Source organism: Ceratotherium simum, chromosome 14, assembly GCF_057802395.1.
Source record: "Ceratotherium simum simum isolate JZ-2026a chromosome 14, ASM5780239v1, whole genome shotgun sequence".
NCBI classification, from domain to species: domain Eukaryota; kingdom Metazoa; phylum Chordata; class Mammalia; order Perissodactyla; family Rhinocerotidae; genus Ceratotherium; species Ceratotherium simum.
In genome coordinates, this window is record NC_141913.1 from 6,151,998 (window position 1) to 6,167,440 (window position 15,443).

The 15,443-nt window shown below is 36.3% G+C and overlaps 1 protein-coding gene across 4 annotated transcripts in view; it reads left to right on the top strand.

Annotated features, from left to right (window-relative positions):
- Nucleotides 1-15,443, top strand: part of MIMS1 (mitochondrial inner membrane scaffold 1) — a 35,071-nt gene that overhangs the window by 14,518 nt on the left and 5,110 nt on the right. For 3 of the 4 annotated variants that reach the window (XM_087438925.1, XM_087438923.1, XM_004421071.3), the window contains exons 2-3: nt 9,571-10,072; nt 15,185-15,296. In XM_087438925.1, the coding sequence (XP_087295051.1) occupies nt 9,612-10,072; nt 15,185-15,296 (573 nt within the window). In that variant the 5' untranslated portion in view covers nt 9,571-9,611. Of the gene's footprint in view, nt 1-6,986; nt 7,197-9,570; nt 10,073-15,184; nt 15,297-15,443 lie in introns of all 4 variants that reach the window. The other variant, XM_087438924.1, reaches the window with a different exon arrangement.

Below are 15,443 nucleotides of genomic sequence, written 5' to 3' on the forward strand. Positions count from 1 at the left end.
AGAAATCAATCCTGAAGGTCCAGAAATTTATAACCTAAACCACAGAGAATTCAAAATAGCTATCATAAAAAAGCTCAACGAATTACAAGAAAATACAGATAGATGATTCAATGAAATCAGGAACTTCTTCACAGAAGAGATTGAAACTATAAAGAAAAACCAATCAGAAATGTTGGGGATGAAAAACACAATGGAGGAGATAAAGAAAAATCTGGACTCTTTAAAGAACAGAGCTGACAATATGGAGGAAAGAATTAGCAATATAGAGGATAGGAATGCAGAAATGCTCCAGATGGAGGGTGAGAGAGAACCAAGACTAAAAAGAAGTGAAGAAATTCTCCAAGAAATATCTAACTCAGTTAGGAAATGCAACATAAGGATTATAGGTATTCCAGAGGGAGAAGAGAGGAAAAAAGGAGCAGAGAGCTTGTTCAAAGAAATAATGCCTGAGAACTTCCCAAACCTGGGGAAGGAGCTGGAAATACAAGTGAATGAAGTCAATAGATCTCCTAAATATATCAGCATAAAAAGACCCTCTCCAAGGCATATAGTAGTAAAGCTGGCAAAAGTCGAAGACAAAGAAAAAATATTAAGGATGGCAAGACAAAAAAAAATAATGTACAAAGGAATTCCTGTCAGGCTCTCAGTGGATTTCTCGGCAGAAAGTTTACAGGCTAGGAGAGAGTAGAATGATATATTCAAGATTCTGAAAGACAGAAACTTTCAGCAAAGAATACTCCATCCAGTGAAAATATCCTTCAGATATGATGGAGAAATAATAACTATCCCAGATAAACGAAAGCTAAGGGAGTTCATTGTCACAAGACCCCCACTATAAGAAATGCTCAAGAAGGTCCTCATGCCTGAAAAAAAAAGAGAAAGGGTTGACAAAACTTTGAGCAAGGAGAAAAATAGATAGATAAAATCAGAAAAATTGCAGCTGTCTATCAGAATAGGTTAGCAAACAATTATAACATCAAAGATTAAGGGAAGGAAAACACCAAAAATAAATATAACCTTATCCTTTTAACCACAAACTCACAACACAAGATGGAATAAGTTGTGACAATAATAACTTAGAAGGGGAAGAGGTAAGGGATGGAATTGACTTAGGAAATAAGAGTTCATCAGAAAATGGACTTTGTCATCTACGAGATTTTTTTATATAAACCTCGTGGTAACCACTAAACAAATAATCAGAACAGAGACACACAATGATAAATAAAGAGAAAACAAAGAAAACCATCATACAGAACTACCAAACTGAATTGATAGTCTGAAACACACAGGACAAGAAACAAAGGAAATGCAGAACCAAAAAATGAGCAATAAAATAGCAACATTAAGCCCTCATATATCAGTAATCACTCTAAATGTAAGTGGATTGAATTCTCCAATCAAAAGACAGAGTGGCGGGATGGATTAGAAAACAAGACCCAACAATATGCTGCCTCCAGGAAACACAGCTCTAAAGATCAGCACAGGCTCAGAGTGAAAGGATGGAAGACAATACTCCAAGCTAATGGCAAACAAAAGAAAGCAGGTGTTGCCATACTTATATCAGACAAAGTAGATTTCAAGATAAAACAGGTAATGAGAGACAAGGAGGGTCAATATATAATGATAAAAAGGACACTCCACCAAGAAGACATATCACTTATAAATATACGTGCACCCAACACAGGAGCACCAAAGTACGTAAAGCAACTATTGACAAACCTAAAAGGTGATATTAACAACACAATAATAGTAGGAGATCTTAACACCCCACTTACATCAATGGATAGATCATCCAGACAGAAAGTCAATAAGGAAATAGTGGACTTAAATGAAAAACTAGACGAGATGGACCTATAGATATATATAGAGCACTCCGTCCAAGCACAGCAGATTACACATTCTTCTTGCGCCCTCGTGGAATATTCTCAAGGATAGATTTTATGTTGGGAAACAAGGCAAGCCTTTATAAATACTTCATGTATAGTTGCAAGTACCTTATCATAGTGTTCTCAATTCCTCCCTCTCCTTTCTTGTGACAGCACTGTCTTTCATTTTACTTATTCATGTTCTCTTAATTACCTAATACATCATTATTATTTTAAACATTTATATTTTAGATGAGTTTTGCTTTTATTGATTCCTTCTCTGACGCTCTTCCTTTCTTTATGTGGATCCGAGTTTCTATATTATTTCCTTCTTGAAGGGTAAGTCTGACTGGCAATGAATTTCCTCCGTTTTTTCTTTGATTTAACAGACTTTAGTCTTTATTTCTTTTCCACTTTTGATGGATAATTTTGCTGGATATAGAATTCTAGCTTGGTGGTTTTTCTTTAAACAATTTAAATGTTCACTTCACTCTCTTTTTGCGTAGATTCTGATGAGAAGTCAGCTCTAACTCTTACCCTTTTTCCCCTATAGTTAAGGTATTTTTTTCCCATCTAGCTTCTTTCAAGATTTTCTTTGTCTTTGGTTTTCTGCACCTTGAATGTGATATGCCTGGATATGGGTTTTAGAAGTTTATCTTGCTTGGTGTTCTCTGAGCTTCCTGGACCTGTGGTTTGGTGTTTGTTAGTGATTTTGGAAAATTCTCCAACTTCATATTACTTCAAATTTTTTTCTGCTTCTTTCTCCGTTTCTTCTCCTTCTGGCGTTTCTATTATTTGTATGTTACACCTTTTGAAATTGTCCCACAGTGCTTGGATGTTTTGTTCTGGTTTTTTTTGTTTGTTTCGTTTTTTGGTTGGCTTTTCTTTTTGCTTTGTTTTTCTTTTTTTGTCTTTGCATTTCAGTTTGGATTGTTTCTATTGACCTCCCTTCAGGCTCACTGCTTCTTTCCTTGGCTGTGTCGACTCACATCAGCCATGAGCTCATTGAAGGCATTCTTCGTTTCTGTTACAGTGTTTTTGTTTTGTGGCATTTCTTTTTGATTCTTTCTTAGAATTTCCATTCTGGTTACATTGCATGTTGTTTACTTTTTCCCATTTGCACTTTTAACATAGTAATCATAGTTATTTTAAATTCCCTTAAAAAAAACAGCATTAATTTTTATTAATCCCCAAAACTTCTCAATCTGAAGATGCTACATTGATTTCAGAAGTCATTTATTAGAGATAAATTGAGTCTTTTAAAAACTGATAAATTGTTGACATTCACTGAACTAAATTTCATTGAGCACCCGTGAGATGCCAGGTTTTTCACTAGTCCCTGTAACTAACAGGAATAAAGACAAACTCCTTGCCTCCCAGGAATGTAGAGTCCTCAGAGAAAAAGAAAATTCCAATATCTGATAAATTTTCAATGGAGTTTCTTATCCAGATTGTGGGATTCAGGGGCTTCAGAAGGAATTAGTACCTGTGCTGCGACTTACAGGAAAATGACAGTTAAATGAAGTAGAACCATCATGTACAGAGAGTTCGTCCACTTTGTGATTGTGTTTTCACAGATAGGGCTTCTGTGGCTGTGCCCCATGGGCTGGAGGAGGTGGGAGCAAACCAGAACGTCTGTTCCTCTCAATCTTGCTTTAACTTGAGCAATTTTGCTTTTATTTGTTTTCTTTGTTGGACTTCCAAATAAGATTTTGTTTGACAAAAGAGTTTTTTGAATTCATACAATAGAGAACCAAATCTTGCTATTGAAGTGTGTTGTTCCAGCTCTATAACTTTTTAGTCAATGCCTTTTTATTTTTTATATGAGAATGGAGTATAAATTAGTTAATTCCTTGTCCACTCAGTTGTATTTCTAGTGCTGCTTGAATGTCTTAGGCTTCTAGGTTGTGAGAAACAGAAACGTGCTCATATAATCTTGAGCAGCCTGGGTTTGGTAAGGATCTAGAGAGAAGAAAGGAATCTCATGAGCTAACTTATTTGGCCTCATGGAACTGGAATTTCAGGATATAGCTGCTCTAGAATCCCAACATCACTCTAATATTTGTGTTTTCTCACTGGCATTCATTTCAATCCATCCTACCCTCCCCTCTGTTCCTTTAACTCATCTTCTCTTTTTTTGATTCCCACTGCTTCCTTACTCCTTTACTCTTGACCACTGTCTTCACCCTACTTGTCTCTGTGTCACGACTGCTACATGAGAGGCTCCTAACTTTCACATATGTGTATTACTGCTTCCTCATGCCTGGTCTTGGGCCTGTCTCTAAGACACTGTTTTATTGGATTGATTAGTTACAATTTCATGTAGATTTTCAAGTTTTGTGCCAGACCCATCCTAGGCAACTATTTATCCTATAGTATCTCGTTTTGGCTCAGGCACTGATCCTCAGCCTGTTTCACTGTGAATAAGGGCAACAGACTACCTTGCTTACCTGTAATATAGTAACTTGTAATGGTTTCTGAGCACTGCCACATGCTAGGCATTTTCTAAACATTTTACATGTGTTCATTTATTTTATCCTCACAAGCTTATGAAGTAGGTGCTATTGTTAACTATTAACCCCATTTTACAAGTTGGAAACCAAGGCACAGGGAGGCTAATTATCTTGTCCAAAGGTTATATAGTTTATTAATAGTGTTTTCAGGATTTGAACCCAGGTAGTCTTACCTCTCAGATTCCAAGATCTCAGTTGTTAAACTCTACTGCCTCCTCATTAAAATTAAGTCATGACAGAATCAGGCTTTACTTAGAAATTATTCGTGATGTCCTTGCTGTACAGGATAGGGTTGTACAGTAGTCCCTCAGTATCCACGGGTGACTGGTTCCAGGACTGCCACCACCCCACCTCACCCCACCCTTGCCACCCTGCAGATACCAGAATCTGTGGATGTGCAAGTCCCTTAGTGGGCTCTCTGTATCCACAGGTTCCATATCCACCGATATCAAGAGCTGACTGTATATTGAGAATTAGGCACCATTAATCATATGTCAGCCACTCACAGTGTTAAAGGCTTTAATGACATAATTCTAAATTGTGAAAAGATAGCCGCAACAGCAGTGTAATTTTGTCACTTCACTTGGGTCCAGTGATGTGTTTTATCATTTATTTCCATAACTGAAGCAATAAGCGATTTAGAAAACTGCTCTCATCTGTGGGTATGAAAATTTCATAAGCTGAGGCAGGATATAAGAGGTAACTTTTGTGTAAGAAATAAGCTAAATCTCATGATTTTAAGAATTTATTACTGAAATTACTCTATTTCGTTGGAAGAAATTCAAGATTAAGTTGCTCATCACTCCAGGTTCTTCATTTGTATCAGAAATATTTTAGGGGCTTGTTAGTTTGTAATTTCTTCAGGTCCACTCATCTACTTGCCCGGATAATAGCTGATTTGAGCTAGGTAGGGTTTATAAGGAATGGCACCTCCATCATTGACCAATAACCAGAAACTTCTAACTTTAACTGAAAAGATGAGCAGACTAGTAAAACCCAGAAATGGAAGCTGCTGAGCTGAGACCATTATACACAGGTGCTAGCTGTGAGTCAAGATAATTCCTACCTTGCTTTGGTGTTTGTTCTTCCTGAAGCCTGTTAATGCTAGAATATTTATGATACTTAGTCTGTACCTGCCCTTTGCTTCTACTTGCACTCATCTGAAATAGGTTTGTTCCTTGAAATCTAATGAAATCTTATTGTGTATGTCATCAGTATTGTGATTGTGTTTGGAAGTCTAGAGCTGCATTGTCAACTATGGTAGCCATTACCCACATGTTGGCATTTTAATTTAAATTAATTTAATTCTAGTTTTTAATTTAAAATTTAAGACTCATTTCTTGAGCCCTGTGTTTCCCTAGGGAGCTTTTACCGTATGTCTTAGTCTACTGAAAATTGGCACTGTCTCTTCCTTCTAGAAGTGGCCTTATAGCTTAGTGACCCAGCATGGGCCTGAGATCAAACTAGATTTGAGTCCCAGCTCCTTCACTCACCATTCTAGCGACATTGGGCAAGTTATTTTCTCTTGTCTGTGCTTCGGTGTCCTCAAATATAAAAAGATGATAATAGTCCCTCCTTCATAGCGTTGTTATAAGAATAACATGAGGGGCCAGCCTGGTGGCGTAGTGGTTAAGTTCACGTGTTCCGCTTCAGTGGTCCGCGGTTCGCAGGTTCGAATCCCGAGTGCGGATCTACGCACTGCTTATCAGGCCATGCTGTGGCGGCATCCCACATACAAAATAGAGGAAAATGGGCGCAGATGTTAGCTCAGGGCCAGTCTTCCTCACCAAAAAAAAGAAGAATATGAGTTAATACGTGTAAAGTGTTTACAAAGCACCTACCACATAGGGGCTCAAAAACATCTTCCCATTATGATGATGATGATGAATGATACCTTTGCCACCATGGCTGCCTCTGGCACTGGAGCAATTTGCTGGACCCAAATTCATATTGTCAGGTGGGACCTGGCTGCAGGAGATTCTGATTTATTAGGTCTAGGCGGAGACCAGGAATCTGTATTTTCAGACTGCCTCTATTCCCGTGCAACATCCCAATCCCGCCATGATTCTGATGTGTAGCCACGTTTGGAAGCCACCAGCCCAGAGATTTCTCAGGGAATAAAGGTAAATCTTAGCTCAAGAGTTAGTACAGGAATGACCCTGAAAAACATGCTAAGTAAAAGAAGCCAGTCACAAAAGACCACATACTGTGATTCCATTTATATGAAATGTCCAGAATAGACAAATAGAGACAGGAAGTAGATTAGTGGTTTCCTGGGACTCAGACGGTGAGGAAATGGTGAATGACTGCTAATGGATATAGTCTTTCTTTTTGGGGTAGTGAAAGTGTTCTAAACTTAGATTGTGGTGACGGTTGCACAACTGTGAAAATACTAAAGATCGTTGAAGTCTACATCTTAAATTGTATAGTACGTGAATTATATCTCAGTAAAGATGTTTTTCAAAATAGGCAATAAGAAGTGGAGAGGATCAAGATAGTTTTAAAAAATGGGAGGGGGGGGTAGTTGGGGAAACCAGGGAAAGGGTGCAAACTTGGAAAGAGGCTTTTCTTTTTAATCCTTCTTCTTTTATTTTCTTCACATGTACAGACGTGTAATAATCTAGTTATCTGAAAGTTAGACTTATGCGAACTTAACTTCTGGAATGCTGCCCCATAAAGGGAATAAGTTTAAAAGAAAAAAAGAAAGACTTTAGAGGTCAGAAAACACCTGCACTAAAGCCATGGACAGGAATCATTCAAAGATAATGGTGCTGGAGAAAAGCCTCAGAAGAAATCCAACTACAAGAGAGATCAAAAGGTGAAAGTAAAAGTTTTGAAAGGAATTTTTTTGTGTGAAAAATGAAGCTGAACTCTATATTTGACAAATTTTAGGTTATAATTCCAACTGAGCTAATTACTAGAATAAACAACCCGTTGGTGTTTTTTTCCCCTTGACATAGGCATAGTATAGATTTATAGATAAAAATAAAGATTGTAGGAGAGCACAATAATATATTTTTTTACTTAATGTTTGACTTTCACAACAAATAATAAGTCAGTTTTGTAAAAATAATTAAGGGCCTACTCATTTTTCTCTGTGGCCTTTCTTAGTCATCTAATATTTAAGTCTTTCTTTATTTGAAGCACCTGTCATTATCCCTGTAGCTTTTCTCTTTGGTTGTTAACTGGTCTGATTCTTCAGATTGTTACTTGTCACTGACTTTGCTTTTGCTTATAGCAATCTCCAGTATCGCTTTTAAAGTCTTCCTGGGAGCCTATTTGTTTTCCAAGATTTGCGGTTTCATTTCGCAACTCATTTGCATTGTGTTGTTGGATTGTCTGTGATAGCCTGATAGGAGCTGATGTTAATTATTAATTAGAGAGGGATGAGTCAGCAGATTAATTGTATAGGGGGACAGTTCATTAGTGGATGTTTTTATGTGATGACAGTCAACTTTCTACTCAGATAACAAATATTCATGTAAAATGGAGTATCTGTATTTATTGGAGTGCTAATTTACTGAGGTGTTAACTCGAATCTTGTTGACTCTTATTTAGTATACAATTTAAAAAATAAGATCACCTCTTCCCAACTTATTAGAAGTAGTAAGAGAGCTGGTGCGGGGTGGGGTGGAGCTGGTGCGGGGTTGGGTGGAGATCAGGTGGTGCTGCCTGATGTTGAGGGAAGGGAACTCATTTGCTGTGGGAATACATACATAATTCTGTTTTACCAGTGGGGAAACCTATGTCTAGAGAGGCTAAGTAATTTGCTCAAAATAATACCACTATTTTTTTTAATTAATTAATTAATTTATTTGTTCCCTCAAAGCCCCAGTAGATAGTTGCATGTCACAGCTGCACATCCTTCCAGCTGCTGCATGTGGGATGCAGCCCCAGCATGGCCGGAGAAGCGGTGCATCGGCGCACGCCCAGGATCCGAACCCGGGCCGCCAGCAGCGGAGCGCGCGCACTTAACCGCTAAGCCACGGGGCCGGCCCAAAATAATACCACTATTAATTCAGTTGGTTCCATCTTATTCCTAAATCTATGTTCTTTTAAAATTATGTTGTGCTGTCTTTCTGACAAAAAGTTTTAGATATCTGGAAAAGTCTATCTCCTCACCAACCAATAACGTGTGATTTACAATTTAGTCTAAAGGCATTATAGAATAAATGATACTGCTATCAACTATTCATCAAACCTTAACATTTGTAATAATAACTAACACTTATGTGATGCTTGTTAGTTTACAAAAACACTTTTACATCAGAAATTTCATATAATTCCTGTAACAACCCTCTGAAGTAATCCTCATTTTACTAGTGGACTTGGGCTTGGAGTCTAAAAGGCCCCCAAAACATTAGGGCCCAGGTCTTTTGCTTCCAGAGCTTAGGATTTCTTCATTATATTACACTGTTTGTAGAATAACAGAAGCCCTACAAATATCCCTTTTGTAGTAATAAAATAGCCTCAAAACACTACTCTCCATGATGTCTGCTGGACTCATTTACTATATCATATTTAAATGGTGTGTTTTAATGAAATTTTAAAATTGAGGTATGTTAGAACTATATTCCTTAACATTAATTTCTGTGGATTTGGTAGCAATGTCTGTCCTTTTAGTACTGTGGGAGATCAAAATTGGCCACCTCAAAATATGTCTTTTTACCTTGGTTATTTTATCGATAGACTGGGAGGGTCCTTGCTAAGACCAAATATTTACATTTATAAGAGAAATCTCCATTTGTAAAAGTATCTCCCTCTCTGTATCAGGAAGAAGGGGGGACGACCTTATCTCTAGAAGCTCTTATCAGTGAGGAAGACAAGGACTTAAATCTGCACACTCTTGTTTACTATGATTTCTGGTAATGTCCCGTAAGGTGACTCCCCCCCGCCCCAACATCCTCCTTTTACTACCTGAATATGCTATTTAAGGTGAAAACCTCTGCCATTTGTCAAGAAACTCAGTTTCCCTGGTTTCTCCCATGTATACATGTTATAAAGCTTTGTTTGATTTTCTCCTGCTATTTGGTCTCATGTCAATTTAATTTGTAGCCCAGCCAGAAAGGACTCAGAGTGGGTAGAGGATAGTCTTTGTCCCCTTCACTACCTAATAGTTAATGATTTATTTTTAAGGGAATTGGTTTAAAATGGAAATCTATATATAATCTAATTTTTTTTTTTTAATCTAGTCTCTGTAGAAGCTGAAATCCATCAATCACCGTTCTTCAAAATGCAATGGAATGTACCAAGGACTGTACTCCGACTGGCACATAGGACATGCATGGAACCACATAAAGCTGGTCTTTTTGGACACTGTCAAAACATAAAGGGACCATTACTTTTGTGTAAAGCTGAATCCAGGGTAGTTTTGGTACAGGGCCCTCAAAAACAATGGTTGCACTTATCTGCTGCCCAGTGTGGTGCAAAGGAAAGGAAGCCATTCGATGTTCATCCACCTCAACTGGGGATCCTTCACCATAAACAGTGGGAGCAAGATATTTTATCCAAGAGGCTTATATCGTCCAATGCCTCATCTCCAAAAAAGGAAGAACCTGATCCTTTACAAGATAAATCTATTAGTCTTTATCAACGATTTAAGAAAACATTTAGACAATATGGAAAAGTTTTGATTCCAGTGCATCTAATAACTTCTGGTGTTTGGTTCGGAACATTTTATTATGCAGCCATAAAGTAAGTTTTTGCTTGGTTGAGCACCTTTCCCTGTTTTATCAGAATGTTAATCTTAAGTGTACTAATGAAGGCCTTAAATAGTTTTTTAAATGCCTTAATGTCTTTAATTGATAGAGGATGACTACTTTTTGTAGCTGTTTTTCACATTTTAATAATAATAGCTGACATACTGTGTACAGCAGGTATTATGCTAAAGTTTTTAGCTGTATCTTCTCTTTTAATCTTCACAGCAACCATATGAAGCAGTAGTGTAATCATTCCCATTTTATTAATGAGAAAACAGATAAACAAGAGTAAGTCAAAATAACTTAGCTTTTCCCAAAATAACTCCAAGTCTGACTTCAAAACCCATGCTCTTAATCATCATGCTCATCTCCTGTCAGCATTTAGGATAACACAGAAATAAAATTTCAGATTTCAGAAATTTGACAACATCGTGAGTTCCATCCTTACTTATATATTTCTTAAAATATTCACAAATGTAAAAAGCTATCTATTATTTCTCCATATGTAAGATTTTGATGGGAGATTTGTAAGATATTTTTGCCAAAGCCTAGTTAACATGTGTGGTAGACACAAAAATGAGCAAATTAAAGACTTATGTTTTAATGTTACTCACATCTGTTAAATGTCAAGGTAAGGTCTTTTGTTCTGATTAGAGGGTAATTTGTACACTTCAAAATTTGTTAAGATGGTAGATCTCATATTAGGTGTTCTTAAGACTTAAAAAAAGTTAATTTGGTGGACCTAGCCTCCAGATATTATAAAAACAGAGAATTTCTAAATTTACCTTTCTTGTTAAATACTGTTGCTTTGTTTTAAGGTAAGTTATATTATTCACACTGTTTTAGGAGCAGGAGTACACACAGAAACAGCTCCTCAGTGATTTCCAGTTTGTTTCCACCACTAGCAGTGGCGAGTGTATGCCTGTGCATGCCCATTCCTTTGAACGTGCTGTGTGGGCTCTCCTTGTAGTGGTCTGGGCGTGACCGCGCTGTAAGCTCGTTGTCCTGAGGGCCCTGAGAAGGCACAATGTAGACCACTTGGACGTTTTAGTAAACTCTCCCAATGGGTTTAGAGTTATTTTATACTTTCCAGAAGTCCATGATTTTCAGTGGTTCAGTTTCATTATATTTAATGGTTTGATATTAAGGTATTAATAAAATATGGTAGTTTTGCATATAAAGCTCACTCCTTGGAAAAAGCTTATTATTTACTAAATTAAAAGATAATGGAATGGAGACTGTACTTGTTCTTGGGAAACATGGGATTAGAGATGTTTCTTTACAAACGTTCTAAAAGGATTTTTTTTTTACCTTGTGTAATTGATGCTGTTTGGTTTCTCTTCATATCTTTCTCTCCATCATGTTTCTGTTATTCAGTTTATAGCCTTCTTCATTATGTATCATTATTTTCTTTAAGAATTGTTCCTTCGCACAAGATCCTTATATGTACACTTGATGGAATTATCTTTTTGTTTATTAATGACATTTTCCAGACATGTATAATATGTATAGAAGTCTTCAAAACTGTCCTTAGTTTTTTAACAGCATAAAATCATGTACCATTTTAAATAAAAATTATTATAGGCATTCAGTTCTCCTATTTAATTAATGACTTTCTGTGTATTAAATTTTCTTTTTCGAGCCATTGAGGATTTTTCTGATTCAGTATTGTGGAAGATGACATGAGTAATATTTGTTTCTTCTACCCTCTTTAGGTTGTCCTTAATAAGCATTCAGCCTCCTGGCCTTAGAGGGAGAAATCTAAGTTTTTAATTAATTGAATATGAGATTCTCATTTGGACTATTAAAAAGAATACTTTGTTCCTTTTACTTTTCCTTACCTTCTTTAATAAAAGAGTTCTATTACTAAAAAAGCAGACCGCCAAATAACCTAATGATATTAATTATATTTAAGATTTTTTCAGTGCTGTCTGGCACCTGAGGCAGTTGTGACATTCTGCCATCCCCTTGAGATGCATCTTAGTTTTATCCTTGCCCTCTCTTTCTGTAGAATGCTTGTGTGTAAACATAGGAGTAAGACTACTCACTTTAAAATCATATCCCTCAGCCACCACAACTTGCCTTTTTGGCTGTTTGTCAGCATGGGAACTGGGTTACCAGACCCACCACTACTGCCCAGCTGTCCCTACTGGTCCAGTTCTGTTATAGCATTGCATAGCTAATTTATATTATGTAGGATATGTTGCTTCCCAGAATAATCCTTCTTAATATTTTATTAAATCCTTAATACTCCAGGAATTGAAATTTGATTTGTTCTAAGTGAAGATCTATCACATGTCAAACTTAGAAAATAAGGATTTAGGATATGTTTGAATGCCAGTGTATCTTTCACTGTGAGAAGATTTTATTGTAAAATTGAAGTTACTTGTATTAAATACAGGTTTTCAATTCAACTGACAAGAGGTGGGCTTTATTTTATTTGGTTTTAGCTGGAAAAAGTTCTGTTATTTGCTTGTTGCCTAGTTACTGTTAAGAGAAAGGGGAAAATATAGTTTGTAACTTGAAGGATGGGCATTTGTTGTCACGCTGCATTACTGACCAGTGTTTGTTTTAGTCACTCTGACAACTAGCATTACTGCCCTTCTAGGCACCATGGAGCAAAATGCCATTCTGTATTTAGTTAACTCAGTGAGAAAGATCGCAGGCTTTGGAAACATTTTATTTCAGGGAGATCTAAATTGTGCATGCTAATAGATTTTATTTTAAACTAAGCTTTGTTGTCGCTTGTGTCTGGCAAAAGCTTGCAGAGATCTTACGTCTTCTAACCAGAAGTGCCCTGTTTGATCAAATGTAGCTCTGTGGTGATGGTTTCATCCCTACGTTTAGATGCCTCCTATTTTGGGCCTCAAGTTCCTAAAGTTACAGATCCACTGTGAGGCAAAATCCTGACTGATTTTTACTGTACTGTATCTGGATTATGAACATGCTTTTGCCCTTGTTTGTTTCTGCATCAGTTGAAACCTCCATAAAGCTGGTGGTTTGTGAAGCACAGATTTCCGTCAGACTGTGGGAACTTCAGAGTGAAAAGTGACAAAAAGTGTCTATTACTGTTTGATTCAGACCCTCATTAACACTTCATATTTAGCGATTCCAAAGGAAATGAAAATTATTTTTATTTTTAAAAAAATCAAGTCATCAAATCAGTAGTTTAGAAATAAGTGGAACCAGGTGCTTGCTGCTTTTATTTTACAAAGGGTACTTGTGCAGGGTGTCTGAGGTAATTATTGCTTGATCTTTATGATAGTTTTTTTTAAAATCACTCAATTTTTTCTTATATTTGGCCAAATATTTGTCTTTTTTTTTTCCTCTTCAGGATTACTGTTAAATATGTAGATTTTACATACTGGGCTTAGTCTAAACTAGGAATTGATTAATGAAATAATTTCATAATTGGTACTATAAGATATAATTAGCATGTTATGGTAGGATGTTATATACATAGTGACTTGATTAAATCCATAGAGTAGCTAAGTCTTTGTAGTACTAAGTCTTGCTTTAATGGGATTCTGTTGTTATCTAAGAAAGAGATTTGAAAAGGAACTGATGGTGGAGATAGTAGAAACCAGATTGGGCTTGTAGTTGATTTTTTATTTTAACTCTTTAAAGATTCCTTTAGTTATCTGGTTTTCTCTTGTTGTAGGTGATAGATAATTTTCCTTGATGATAATCAGCCATATCTTTTAAGAGTAGTCCCTGATTTCTTAGTATTATAGTGAGATCAGAGAAAGGGACAACTTTTTCCCAGTTAATCAAATTATTTTTTAATATTAAAAATAAATTAGGAGTTTACAACTACCATAATAATAGTGGATCCAGGCAATTCCCTTAATTACAAAGAGAAAAAGTCCCTGTACAGTGGAGCAACCTGTGGACCCTGCCTTAACCGAGAGTCAGACAGAGTAACTCACACTGATGGTGGAACAAACTGACATTATGTGGCCCTGGTTGTGATGCACTGAGACGGGCACAGAATCAACTGTGCAGTTTTCCTGTTGAAAAGTATGTAACCTGAATCTAATCATGAGGAAACAATCAGATAAATCCAAATTGAGGGATATTCTACCATGCAACCGGCCTGGAAGCCTCAGAAATACCAAATGTCAGGAAAGACTTCCTGCCTTCCTCCTCAACAGAAAGTGTTGGAGAGGACTTTTAGAGAAAAGGAGACTAGACAGACATGACAGGATAGTGATGAGGGATGGACATACTGGAACAATTCAGGAAATTTTAATATTAAATGATAAATGTGTTATTGTATTAACTATATACTATGGTATATGTTGAATTTCCTGAATGTGATAATTATGTTTATGTCAGAGAAGCGCAGAACAAGAGCTTTGTTTTGATTTAAGGGTGAAGGGTCACAATGTCTGCAAAACTACAAACAGAGCAAGTGCCAGTGTAGCAAAGTGTTGATAGTCAGGGAAACTATAAATAGGTTAGAATTTAACAGCTCAGAGTAGAGACTTTCTCTGCCTTCTCTCCTTCTCTCCAAAAATTTGTTGCAATTTATAGTAATTGCTTCTTCACTTGCCTTTTAAGTTGATAATGGAATAGAAGCATCCTTTTAGAAAAATTAAAGTTTTTATCAAACCCATAGAGCATTTATTCTTGGCATAATAACACAATAAGTGATGTTATAATATCACTTGCTTTTACAATACTAGTATAGTTTGACATGTAATTTTAGAGGTAAAAATCTTAGGCCTTGAAGTTTGAGTTGGAGCATTCTAAGGAAGTGGTGTTTGGTTGAGGAAACTAAGATCAGGTAAATGATTCTGATCCTTTCTTTTCTCTTAGGTTACTTAAAGCTATTAATTTTGCTCTGATAAATGCTTCTATTTTTCTAAATGTGCTAATGAGGTATGTCCATGTACAGAAGCAAAGCAGAAGTTGCAAACAGTAAGATACAGGACAAGACTGATGTTCATGTACATATTGTTCTTTTAGAGTGAAATTAAAGTGCTTGATAATGAAGAATCGACTTTTAAACAAAATTTGGTTTTGGTGTTTTCAGATAGTCTTTTGAAAATATTTATCCCTAAAAGTTTGTACAAATATAAATTACTTTCTGTTTCTTTCTTAGAGGAGTGAATGTCGTTCCTTTTCTAGAACTTATTGGGTTACCTGACAGCATAGTAAACATTCTGAAAAATTCTCAAAGTGGAAATGCACTAACAGCATATGCCTTGTTTAAGGTAGGTACTGTTATAAATAGATTGTGCCTCACACTTGACGGATGACCTGCTTAGGTCTCCGTAAAACTCCATGTTAGCTTCCAATATTTATCTTTTGTAACTTAAAATATCGTATTTCATCTCTTATGTGTCTAATGACTAAAGTAA